A 13722-nucleotide genomic window follows, 5' to 3' on the forward strand; every position below is an offset into this window, starting at 1 on the left:
CCGTGCATAATACGTACCACATTTTTCGGGAGCAAAAATTTTGGAAAAAAGAGTGCATTATACAGGAGTAAATACGGTATTTATCTATGTTGGGATCATCAAGATTGAATGTATAATGTGGGAACGTAAAATTGGGGTTCCACTGTATTTAGTTTCGAAGTTTTAAATATTACATGACACTGCATGTGCAAACCGACTGATGAAAGATAAAGAAAACAATAAGAAAAAGTAAAAAGAATTTAAACCAATCCATAATCATCCTAACATCAGACTTATCCTTGTTTGAAACCTGGAAATTATATGTAGAAATCAAATATACTAGGAATATCAATAAAATATGCTTCAATGAAACAATTTATATCACATTAACATTTATTAGGTGTTTTACTTTGATATATCGACAGATAAATTATGATCCAGTATTGTCTCATTCAGCCAGGTGGACAGGCTGTTTGAGTTAATTTATGTTACCACTCCAATAAATTTTGTCAACACCCCCCTCCCCCCCTTGCAACAAGAAAACAGACTCCAAACTTTCGCAAAAAAGCTTCCTACACACGCAAACAAACTCCGCTCTGCGAAAGCAGACTACGAAGATCTGGAACCATCTTGTGCAGGGCCAAAACCCCGAGAACAACAAAAAGTGAAAGGGCTGCGTCAACAAGCACCGCCGCAAGTGGAAGAAGAAGGAACCACGCCAGATGCAGCAAGACAGTTCACGCCTGACGAAGCCACCAGACGAGTGGCAAAATCGATCGCTGGAAAAAAAAACTTACGCGGAAAAATGAATAGTAAGTGTATCCGAGTTAATCTCTGATAGGTTTTGGTGAATAGTACCCTTATTTTTTTTTTCAATGCTATCCACCATAGTTTCAACACATTTGATTTTTAATCAGAAAGACTAGGATCACCACCATATTTCTATGAACCATCCTATCTTATAGACAGCAGTCATCTGGATTTACCATCGTTTTTCACTAGGGGCATAAACAATCCAAAGTCAATCTTTAACAGTTTTATTCATTAAAAAAGCAGGCTCTGCTGAAGTTTCCAGGTTCAAGTCCCAGCCTAAGCATAGGTGTTTTCTAAGTATCCCATCATCAATTTCTTCTGATCATCACACATCCTAATCATTTCACTTAGCGAAAAGTGGCGCTGAATAATAATAATAACTTGTGGCACAACAGCCTGTGAGGACCAGAGCCAACCTACCGGCCTCACTCCCACCTGCCTAGTTGGAAATCATCCAGTTATGGGGTGACGTGTGGTCGGCACGATGAACTCCCATTTGTTGTTGTAGGTTTCCGTGACAGAGTTATGCTACTTATTCGTAGCTCCCTAATTTCCTCACACCCCACACACAGTATGAAATCTGAAGAGAAAAGTTGTTACGCTTTCCCCCAGGAGACTCGAACCTGCACTTGTCTTGTAGCAGGAGCCCAAAGCATGACATCTTGGACCGCATGGCAACGGTGCGGGACAAATAATAAAAATACAAATATTTATAAATAATTTGAAACAGTCACTGCATTATTATACCGAATCATATACATATAATTCAAACTACACATTCCGATTCATATACATGTGTGTGCACGATCATCATGTTTATCAACAAAAAATATATTACAAAGTGCTCATTTTTCTGACTCTTCCTTAATTTTCCTGTGCCACTCTAGGTTCTGTTTGGTCACACTCTCCCCTCGAGCTGCTGCTGCTTTTCCACTGTAAACCATAACAACGCATCCTATGGCAGCCGCTACCATCATCATGATGTTTAGTTTTATGCGAACTTTATTTTTAGCTTTCTCCATCATTTGACCACTGCAAAAGAATTAAAATAAGCAATCATAAATAGGTATACAACTTGTATTACTAAAATGCCCGTCTGGCAAAGTAGATATTATTCTGTATTCAATAATAATATATAGGTTTCCTGTTATTTAATAATTTCTCAATGTGGCTTTTTTTTCTAAAGCAAAGTCCACAAGTCTTATAGTTGCATACCAGTGATGGCACCAGAAAAAATTAAAAAGGACATTTTTTTCTGGGATTTAACCTTTACTCTGCCGAGGGGGTCGTCAGAAAGTAACCCCGGTTTCACCGAGGTCTTTGGCGCGAATTTTAAAATTGTACACTTATTTGACAAAAAATGTTATAGCTCGTAGACTATTTGACCAATCTACTTCGGGTAACTTTTGCTTTGCAGCTAAAATATCAGGGCATGTAACCATGCAGAAATCAAAATGCCAAAGCCAATAAGAGGGGTTGGGTGGGCCACGGCCCCCAACTTTCAATGAAAAAATCATAAATGGGGAGTTTGTTTTACATATTCGATAATGTAATGCACCCAGGAACATGAAATGACTATCATTCGGTTGAGAAAGGACCATTCTTTGAAAATAAGGCTAAAGTTTGCATCCCCTTCCCAAAATAGCAGGGGAAGAGGGGGGCAAACTCCCCATTTTTATGATTTTTTCATTGCAAGTTGGGGGCCGTGGCCCACGCAACCCTTCTTATTGTCTTTGGTGTTTTGATTTCTGCACGGTTGCATGCCCTGATGTTCTAGCTGCAAAACAAAGGTTACCCGAAGAAGATTGGTCAAATAGTCTACGAGTTATAACATTTTTACGGTTTCACCGAGGCCTTTTGGGGCAAATTTTAAATCCGTACACTTATTTGACAAAAAATGTTATAACTCGTAGACTATTTGACCAATGTACTTCGGGTAACTTTTGTTTTGCAGCTAAAACATCAGGGTATGCAACCGTGCAGAAATCAAAATGCCAAAGCTAATAAGAGGGGTTGGGTGGGCCACGGCCACCAACTTTCAAAGAAAAATCTTAAAAATGGGAAGTTTGTTTCACATATTCGATAATGTAATGCACCCAGGAACATGAAATGACTTTCATTCGGTTGAGAAAGGACCATCTGAAAATAAGGCTAAAGTTTGTCCCCTTCCCAGAATAGCGGGGGAAGAGGGGGCAAATTCCCATTTTTATGATTTTTTCATTGAAATTTGGGGGCCGCAGCCCACCCAATCCCGCTTATTGGCTTTGGCGTTTTCATTTCTGCGCATGCCCTAATGTTTTAGCTGCAAAACAAAAGTTACCCGAAGTAGATTGGTCAAATAGTCTACCAGTTATAACATTTTTTGTCAAATAAGTGTACAAATTTAAAATTTGCGTCAACTTAAGTAACTTTGGACTCGAGGGAGGTGCCTCCACATGACGTGCCAAAGCTTCGTTTAACCCACTTTTAAGTGTTTCAGACCGAAGAGAAAAGTATCACAGTAATAAAAAAAACAGGAATTTTGTAATCAGCTGCATGGGCGAAATATCGACTAAAATCAAAGTAAAGGTTAATACATCCCAAAAATGCAAATTTGGGTTAAAAGAATGTTTGTCTTTTATTATTATATTTGTTTCCCGTGGATTTGACTGGTTGACTATAGGGCATCCATCCCCTGCCCCACTACTACTGTCACTGTTCCATAATGTTACCAGGAGATGAATATATCAGTTAAATTGAGAAATAACTGCTTGCACTTGCTTATAACAATCATGCACTATTATACAATGCATTCGTTTTGGCTCTGGGCAGAGATAGCAATTGACATGTGCAGATGACGACATTTTAGTCCTGTAACGTCTCTCTTATTTACACACATACCTTTAGAATGTAAACAATTATACAAGGGTCACCCAGAAAGTAAGTTCCGTTGGCCAATTATAAAAGCACAAAATGTAATGGAACAAAACGCTTTATTGTACACTGAGGTACAGGCCTTGGACTATGTTTCAACATAATTACCATCCCTGTTGAAACATTTATCATAAAGAGACACCATATTTTGTATCTCCCATATCAAAGAACGATGCTGCCTTTGTTGATAACCAAGTGGTAACAGCTTGTTTGACCGCATAGTCATCCTCGAAGGTCTGGCCAGCAAGGAAAGCTTTCAGGTGCAACAAGAGATGAAAATCAGACAGGGCGAGGTCTGGGCTATATGGGGACGAGCATTGTCGTGAATGAAGAGAACACCTCTGATAAACATGCCATGTTGCTTGTTTTGGATTGCACGATGCAATTTTCAGAGAGTTATGGCTGATGGTTTCGCCTCGCCCCAATACGTCCACAAGCAATACACTATGTCCCAAAACACTGTGCACAAGCCACGTGTGCTTCCACTCCATGAACTGTCGTTTTGTTTCCGGAGTTTCATGCAACACCCATGTCTCGTCCCCAGTCACAATGCAATTCAAAAAGTCATCACCCTCCTCACAGTACCATGTCAAAAACAGTAATGCACTCCCCTTTCGGTTCTTTTTGTGGTCCCCTGTAAGCGAGCGTGGGACCAGCAGGCACACAATTTCCGGAAGTTCAGTCTGTCTGACACAATTTCATGAAGCAGCAACTGAGAAATTTGTGGAAAATGCACAGACAGTGTTAGGGTGAATCGTCAGTTCTCTTTTAATCTTCTCTTCCACAGCATGAACCAATTTGTCTGTCACCAGAGATGGTCGCACACTGTGTTCCTCATCATGCACATAGTTCCTTTGTAAAACTGTTGCACCCATCTCCCTACCATTGAGAACTCATGATCTGTTCACCACACACTTCACCAATTAGACTGTGAATTTCAGCTGCTGACACATTCCGTGCATTCAAAAACAGTATGACTGAGCGCACTGCACACGTGGTAGGTGTTTAGATTTTCTTGAACATTATCACAACCCATTACGAAGCATCTCCACTTCTGTCTAACGCTGATGTCTCTGCCTTGCCAATGGGTCCAACTACTCTGCATGCATGCACACTCTTGTGATTGCACTGCAGCTGCAGCATAAATTGCAAATGGTACTTACTTTCTGGATGTGCTTTGTATTTATTGATGAGGTATAATGAGTGAGGATAGAGAAGAGGCTCGTTTAATGCTATCTTTGCACTGTTCATTAACCTGTCTCCTCCATCGACTGCCTTTAGTTAACCCAAAAATGTGCTGGGTTTCCTAATGCCTTCGTGCTGAGGTTATATGGGAGGTTGCGAAAGTACACCTCGCTGATAGAGAACTTGAGGAGAATAACCTCTAGTCCGGCAGAAGGATAAAAGAAAAGTCCTGAAGGACATCGCTCTACGTTTACTCAGTTATTTCTTTCAATACACTTAGCGCGGGATAATGGAGGAACATTGATCAGAGTTGAAGTACGGACTCTGACAAGTTATGGACACGACTTATGTATTTGTCTAGGACAGGACTCTACAAGAACAGCGGCAGGTATGATAAGTGTGGAGAGAGCATTCTCACTCAGAACTCATCTTTTCCTTCATGACTTGGGCGGGCCCCTTTTTGCAGTTGTTATGAACCGTAAGTCTCTTGCTTTATAATTTGCTACATCCCAGTGACTCTTGATCCCTGATCTTTATTTGATCCACACTTCATGGTGGAGATGCTTAGACTCTCTTGTAATTTTGTACACTCCCGTGCAAAATTGCTCCTAAATATCTAAAGTTTTCCCGTTTTTTTTTAGTTAACCTCACCTGCCAAAACTTTTTATTAGGTTCCAAACTCAAAGAACAATTACATAATGCCAAGAACAAGTACTTGAATTTGTTTATAGAACAAGTATTTTTTTTCTTTCTCATGACGTAAATGTATACTTTCAGTGCAATTACCCCCCTTGTCTTTCTCTCTTGTAAAAATCAACGTGCATGAATAGTTCGCAACTTAATTTACATGAAGACTTATACTCCATCCCCATAATGGCAACTAACATACCTCAAGTGTTGTACCCTCATCCCTTCAGCGGACAAAATCCTAAAGAAATCGAACAATTCTTCTTCAAATTTGAGTCGATTGCAATCGGTTCTAACTGGAATAACATGAAAAAGAAAGAAATGCTACCCCTCTTTTTGACCGACACAGCTTTAACCCACTTCCAGGACATTAAGACAAAACCACACTTTAATGACTTGACATACGCCCATATTAAGAATGAGGTACTCTATTGAGGGGAGCTTATTTGCCGTCAACCAGTGCAGATAGTGTTCGAACAAAAGCAATTGCTGACAACCTGTTCACGCTTATGTAATAGCAAAAAAGTCTAGTATTACAGTATTTTCCTGGGGCATCTGAAGATCAATTTTGTCATATATAATAACAGGACTATGCTCCAAATATATTGGGTGCCTAACTAATAGGCAAATCTTGAAAACTGAAGATTGTATCTCCCACTTACAGAATTTTGAACGACAAGAAGCATGAATTCAGTCTCGTTTAGTTACAAAAAAAGAAAGAGAGAGAGAGCAAGCAAGCATGCATTAGCGCATGCTCGATATAGTAAAACACTGACCTAAACTCACTCTCCCCCACCTCCCAGTTCATTTCCAATGCACAGCAATTCCTTTCCCAACACCGCTCAAACAAACTTTCAGTACATTCCTCAAGCCAATCAAAGTCCAAATCCTTCCCCCTCGTATATAGACCAACAGGCCTCTCTCCCTCTACACCTAACAGCAGAATCTCCCACAAAATCCTCAAGGACATTTTCCGATTTCTGCTCCCACGCACCAATATCAATGACAAAATTTCCCAAACCCAAGTAGTTTCCAAACCAGCCACACCACGGCACCACAATCCGAGCATCAAAATCCTCCCACAACTACAGCAAATCTTAGTGGTCAAAAAGAGAAAAGAGAAAAAATCAGGTAGACGAGATCACTGCACAGGTAGAGGGTCTATGTCTTTCCGCCAAAGAAATTCAAATTTCCAGTTCTGTGTTTCACTTTTGCGCAAATATCCTCGAATTTGCATTTAATTCTAACAACACAGCAAGTAACATGGATGAAAGATATAAAAGTGAGGGGAAAAGAGAATTCCCCAGGTACAAAAGTAATGGTCAGGCTAATCAAAGAGGACACTACCGTTCCAACATAAGAGGTCAATCTAGGGGTTCCCAAAGATTTAATCCAAGGGGAGAATATAGAAATACGGCTAATCGGTACAACACTAATGTACCAAACTGTATATTTTGTGGTAGAAATAATCACGAAAGCTCAAGATGCTTTCTTAATCCAGACAGGGCTAATAGGTTAAACTAAAGTCATCTTCGAGTTACAGGAGCAAACTTGAAGATAAATTCAGAACAGACACAATTCTTATAATTGAGAAAAATGGGTTATTTTATATTAAAGCCAACATTCAGGAGAAACAAATTGATTAACTTGCAGACGTGGGCTCCCAGATTAGCATCTTTCCTAAGCACCTACTCCCGTCTCAAGTGAAAACATATAACGTACACTCCAACATTCAAGGTGTTACTGGGACAAAACTAACAGTTACTGAGATTGTAGCATTTCCTATCACAATTGGCAAATGCAAATATTCACATCCTTTTAGAGTTGAAGAATCAAAAACACTTCCTCCAATCCTAGAAAATGTTTTTTAAAAACACAGAAGTGTGATATTTCACTAAATAACAATACTATTACCACCAATCATTTAGGACATACGTATACTGAAGTGGAATATCTCCAAAATTAAACAAACTACTCTGAGACTGTAAATGTATTTAAAGGGACAGCTACAGTCACAGAAACAGTTCAGTTGAATCCACACACCCAAACATCCATTAACATGTCCATTTCCACCCTCCCCCACCTACCAAGAAAATCAACCATCTTTTCGCCCCATCTCAATCAACTATGGCTAAATATGCAATTACAATTCCAAATGCTACTGTAATCCTGAAATACTGACTGAAGACAAAGAAAATTCTTAAGCTGGTATACATGTACACAGATGTCGTTCATTGGCCTGGCGACAAGTTATCTAAAACTAACATCTTGAAATATGACATCAAACTAAAAAATACTATTCTTGTATACGCAAAACCGTACCCCCTACCATTCCATTACCGTGGACCATAGTGCACGTGGAGCCGTCATTTTGTTATATTTCTGTTTCATTTGTGCCAGATTGATGTAATCATTATTAATTTTGCCACCAGAAGTCAATAGAATATGTTACGCAACGACGTAATAAGAAAGCCTCTGTGCAACCTCGCAGCCCTTAAGGCAGTGCATTTTGGATTCTGACCCAGGGAGAGGAAGTTGTTTTCCTCAAGGTAGACACTTTGGTGTCCGAGGAACCACGATATGGAGGAGAAGGATAAGTACTTTCCGTAATGTTTTAAGTTCCGCTCTTGCATGCACTCACTCAATTCTATTTGGTCATAATCTTTCTCTTCTATACTATATGAAGAAGTGACTTGACAGTCAAAAGACAGATTTAGTTCATTATTAATTAGTTAAACGAATATCCATCAAACTGGCCTAAGTGAGAAGACAATGCTTTTCTTTCAGTGAGTTTATCGTCGAACAAACTTTATTTATGTAGTCTAATTGTGCTTGCACATTATGTTAATAAACTCGCATAATCTGGAACAGTGTTGTATCTGTACATTCGAATAGCATAGCTTCCCCATAGCAAATAAGTACACCTTTAAGGGAAAATCTTCCACTGCACGCTTACATCAAGGTTTGTATGCATTAAACAAGCCAGTTTAACGTGCATACAGATGCAGAGCAAGGTTCTCTGTCGAATTGTATGGGGCAGTTAAAATTTCTTCCTCACTGCGGCCCATCGGAGGGAGAGAAAGACTCACTGCAGTTGCCTCTATGAACGCCATCTGTCCGGGGAAAAAGTGGAAGTTTGTTGCCACACTCGATGAAGCATGGATTTATCTATCCAATTGTGGCAAAATTCGAGCCGTAATGTACACCCCACGAGATGCAAAAACCCATCCTGACTTCATCCGTCAGTGCAAAGCAAGTTTCGCGAAGGGATTTCTGGTTGTCGTGGGATACTGCTCTGAAGGCAAGTTAACGATTCGGCGGGTGCCTAAAAACTGCAAAATCAACTCTGCATTTTATCAGCAACATATCCTCACACCAATTTATAGAGACGATCTGCTCCTTTGTATGGAAATGCAATAAATCAGGTCCGTGTGTATATGGATAAGGCCTCATCACATACATCTCATTCTACACAGAGATTTCTGCAACAAATGGCGGCAGACACTGGCATCCAGGCTATTCCCTTCCAGGACATACCAGTGAAGTCACCTGATGACAGTCCCATGGATTTTTGCGGGTTTGGCCTATTGAAAAGAGCACTTGCATCTTATCGTGTCACCACTGTCCTGGCCTCTGGAAAGCCTGCCAGGAGGAGTGGCTCAAGATTCCCGTTCCTGTACTTCAACGGAGCCTCCTACAATGGAAGTTACGGTGCAGGGCTATTGCCGGGACCCATGGTGTTCACATCAAAGGCAACCGCTGGTGGTCCCGTGGTTTTTCCTAAAGTAGGTGAGACGTCAAAATCGGACACATATAGACGGATCAACCTTCTGTAATGTCCTATTGTTAAAACTGGCATAACCGTGTCAAGTATTTGTAGATAGTACATTAAACAAAGTACTAAATGTTAAAGTATGTCTTGATACCGGAAGCACAGAAAATTAAATTAGTAATAAAACATTTCATTTATTACATTCAAAGTGTCCAGTTAATGTTAAAGATTGTTATTTAAAGATAACACAAGGAGAACAGAACGTCATCCTTAAAAAGGTAGTGCAATTCACTGTACAGCTTGAAACATTGACTTGGCCTATATGAGCATATTTATATGAAAATCTTCAAGTGGACATAGTGCTGCTTGGTGTAAACTTTATGAAAAACAATAATCTTCTTCTTTAATTTCAACAAAAGTGCATTATGGTTACGTACGCGAAAGTGAAAACACCAATAAAGTGGCATTTGAGCAGTTTGTTTACAGACTTTAATTCGTTACAGACAAGTTATCCACAACAATATTCCAGGCAACAGGATGTTCCAAGTAAGACACCTCCAAGGTCAACTCCAGCGGGGCAACACTACGGAACAGGTGGTAGAAGAAGAGGAAGACAGCCAAACCTGCACCAGGGAAACTTTCGCTTTTACCGAGCTACGACACCTGGGCAGGCAAATTTCAACTTCAAGATGGAGTCTGGAGAGCAAAGTGAAGTAGGCAGCACCAACCTCCAAACAGATCAGGATGAGGACTACTGGAAAGAACAACTTTGCGAGTTGTTACATTCTTATAATACAGTAGTGACTGAAAATGTGGGGTTTCAATGGGTGGAAATATACGATTCATGTTACATACATTATTCCCGTGCGTAAACCTCCTTATTATTCACCGAACAAAAGGAAATAGACAATGCAGTTCAAATATTAATAGATGCAAAGTTAGTAAAACCATGTAATTCGCCTTATGAGAGTCCTGCATTTATAGTTAAGGGGAAAGGTTCCAATAAACGATTAGTGGTAGATTATTCAGAACTAAATAAAAAGATTGTGTATGATTCATACCCAACACAACCTATGCAAGAATCTCTTTCGTACTTCTCTCGGGGAAATATCTATTCAGTACTCGATGTCCGAAATGCTTTTCACCAGGTTTTATTAGATGAAAAAAGTAGAGATTACTGCTTTCCTTACGCCAACGCAACAATTAAGATATTGTCTAGTTCCATATGGTATGACCATAGGTACAGCTTGTCTCGCAAGAATGATGGAACGTATATAGGGAGATTTGCGAGGCAAATGCTTAGAATATTATACTGACGATATAATTATCATAAGTAAGGATTTTGAAACCGATTTACGTACCGTTTTTGAACGTCTGAAAAAAATCGTATGTATCAAAAAAGTATAGTACATTTATCACTAAAGAAATTAAATGTATTGGTTTCTTGATTAAAGATCACAAAATAGAAATAGATCCTGAAAGGATAGAAAAATTTACGTGCATTGTGCCGTTGTCTGGGATTTTTCAATTTTTTTCATACATGACTCCCAGGGTTCGCTGAAATAGCAACACCACTTTACGGGCTCGGTTCATGAAAAACACCATTCCAACGGAAACTATTCATGAAGATAGTTTTAATCAAATTAAAAGATTATTTATGGAAAATGCAATTTTGTCACTTCCAGATATTGAAAAAATCTATTAGATACTGATGTGTCACTTAAAAGTTATGGGGGCTGTCTGATGCAACCAGATGATAATGGGATACTCAACTAGTTTAATTTTTTCTAAAAAGATACCAGAAAGTTCTAAAAACAGAACCATTTATGAGCACGAGTTAAAATCTCTTGTCCTTTGTTTAGAAAAATTTTCATATTATCTTAAACAAAAAAATTGTACTAAGGGTAGATAACATGGCATTATTTCTGGTAAAGAAAAACACAAAAGTTTTCCAAGATACAGGTTCAAAAATTAAAAGTTCCAAATTGTATTGTGAAAGCGGTATAGTCTTTAAGAAAACAAAAATATGCCATTTAAAGTTTTTGTTCCAAAACTTATGATTAAAGCACTGGTTGATTTCTATCATACAAGTGCATTAGGAGGAATACATAGAAATTGGTCCCGAACCCTGAAGAAACTGCAAAGATTTTATACTTGGGATAACATGTTAAATTATGTTAAACAAAAAGTTATGTCATGTCCAATTTGTCAGAAGGCAAAATACACTAATATGTCTCCTGCAAATGTATTAACTTCTGAAGTTATTAAGATGCCTTTACAGCATGTTTGCTGTGATATTGTGGGAGTTTTGCCTCAATCACATGGGTATTAATACATCCTAGTAGTTGTAGATTGTGCAACTCATTTCGTATGGTTTCAACCCATACGAAAACTTACGTCAAAAATCATAGCTGATTATCTGTTAAGATATTTTCTCCAATTTGGGAATTTGCTGAAATAACCAACGATAATGCAAGTTACTTTACATCAGAATATTTTGCAGGATTCTTTTATGACAATGATATAAGACATATCACTATCAGTGCTTATAATCCTCGTGCAAATTTAGCTGAAAGAATTATCAAGAATTTGAAAACTTCCTTGAGATGTTTTTGCTATGATGATCACCATTCATGGTTCAAATATTTATACTATATTCAACTTGGATTTAATCAGTGGCGTGTGGTGCTAAATCAGGCAGGGGAACAGGTGACCTGCACTTGCCCCCTCCCCTCCCATACCTGTCGTAATATAATAAACATACGATAAATATGTTACAAATTGTCAGAAGTGACATACATGAAGCACGTTAAAATTATAACAATACCAATGTTAAAGCAAATAATAATAATAATAATAATAATAAATTTCTTTATTCAGCGGGCGAGGTTCAGCCAAGGGCTGCTCTGCCACCTAACCCTTGTCAATATGAGAATACATATGAGATGATTATAAACTTATGGAGCAGTAAGCTAAACGTAAAATAATAATAATAATAATAATAAAAATAAAAAATGAAGAAAGAAAAAAAAATACATAGGAATTAGTTGCAAAAAAAAAGTGTAACTAGGAATAAAAAAGACAATAGTAATAATAATACAATAATACAATTCCTTATAGTGAGTGACTTGATACCTTCAGTATGTGCCCCGACTCTGCCATTGTTCCATTAACAGCAGATCTTTTATTTTACCTTTAAAATATAATGGGTTTTTTACACTAGCGATATTTGCAGGCAATGCATTCCATGCTTTGGGAGCCGAAAAGGAGAAAGAGGATTTGTAGGCCGTGGTAGACTGATGGGGTAAATCGAAGTTGTTCCGCTTACGGGTAACATACTGATGGATTTCCCTACGGGAATGCATCTTCTCAAACAGGTACTGCGGTTTACCTTCTGTCAGTATGCGGCGTATAAAACAGAGATAGTGCAACTTCCTTCTGTTTGCCATGGTAAGAACCTGATTATTATTTAAGAATGGAAGAATATGATCGGATCTTTTTGCTTGAAAAATGTATCGGGAGCAGGCATTTTGCACCATTTGTATTTTTTTACTGAGCTTTTGCGAGAGTTGAGGGCCGTAAACATTATCACAATAGTCGAACAATGGGTAGATTAATGCTTGGATGAGTCTTAGCTTGCATTCCGCAGGGAGGAAGTCACGGAAACGATTCAGATTCCTAAGTGTTCCATAAGCTTTCCTACATTGCGTCTTTACATGTTCTGTCCAATCAAAAATTTCGTCAAAAATCAGACCAAGATTTTTAGCAGTGTTATTCCTGGTAATGGGCAAATTGTTTATTTTGAGCTCGAACTTAATATTTTTAATTAACGACCTTGAATAATTAGAACCAATGATCATGAAAGTGGATTTTTCTGGATTTATTTTAAGACCGTTAGATACACACCAGTTACTGACGCTGTTCAAGTCAGAATTTAGTGACTGAAGCTTATGTTCCAACGAAGCATAGTGATCTGAGAAATATAACTGGGTATCGTCTGCGTAAAAATGTGGAGTGAAGAATTTTATAACTTGCTGCAAATCTGCAGTGTAAAGGGTGAAGAGTAGGGGGCCTAATATCGATCCTTGCGGCACGCCTGCTTTCAGCGTTATAGGTTGAGACACGTGAGATGGTGAATTATGTAATACGACCCTTTGACGTCTGTTAAATAGATATGTTTGAAACCAGTTTAATGTTGAAGGAGAAAACTTGTAATATTTAAGTTTGGCTAATAACAAGTCATGCTGCACAGTGTCAAAAGCCTTACTGAGATCCAGAAGTACTAAAATAGTGACTTGTTGTTTATCAATGGCATAGAGAATATCATCCACAACTTTAGCAAGAGCAGTGGCTGTGCTGTGTTTCTCACGAAA

The 13722-nt window shown here is 38.5% G+C and overlaps 1 protein-coding gene across 2 annotated transcripts in view; it reads right to left on the reverse strand.

The window, feature by feature from the left end:
- Positions 1-503: 503 nt before the first annotated feature.
- LOC145989407 (UPF0389 protein CG9231) overlaps positions 504-13722 on the reverse strand; it is a 36318-nt gene continuing 23099 nt past the window's right edge. Inside the window, exon 4 of one of the 2 annotated variants that reach the window (XM_083124747.1) lies at positions 504-1824. In XM_083124747.1, coding sequence (XP_082980873.1) covers positions 1638-1824 — 187 coding nt within the window. In that variant the 3' untranslated portion in view covers positions 504-1637. The remainder of the gene's footprint in view (positions 1825-13722) is intronic. The other variant, XM_083124746.1, reaches the window with a different exon arrangement.

This window comes from Lepisma saccharinum, chromosome 6 (genome assembly GCF_977018435.1).
Source record: "Lepisma saccharinum chromosome 6, izLepSacc3.1, whole genome shotgun sequence".
NCBI classification, from domain to species: domain Eukaryota; kingdom Metazoa; phylum Arthropoda; class Insecta; order Zygentoma; family Lepismatidae; genus Lepisma; species Lepisma saccharinum.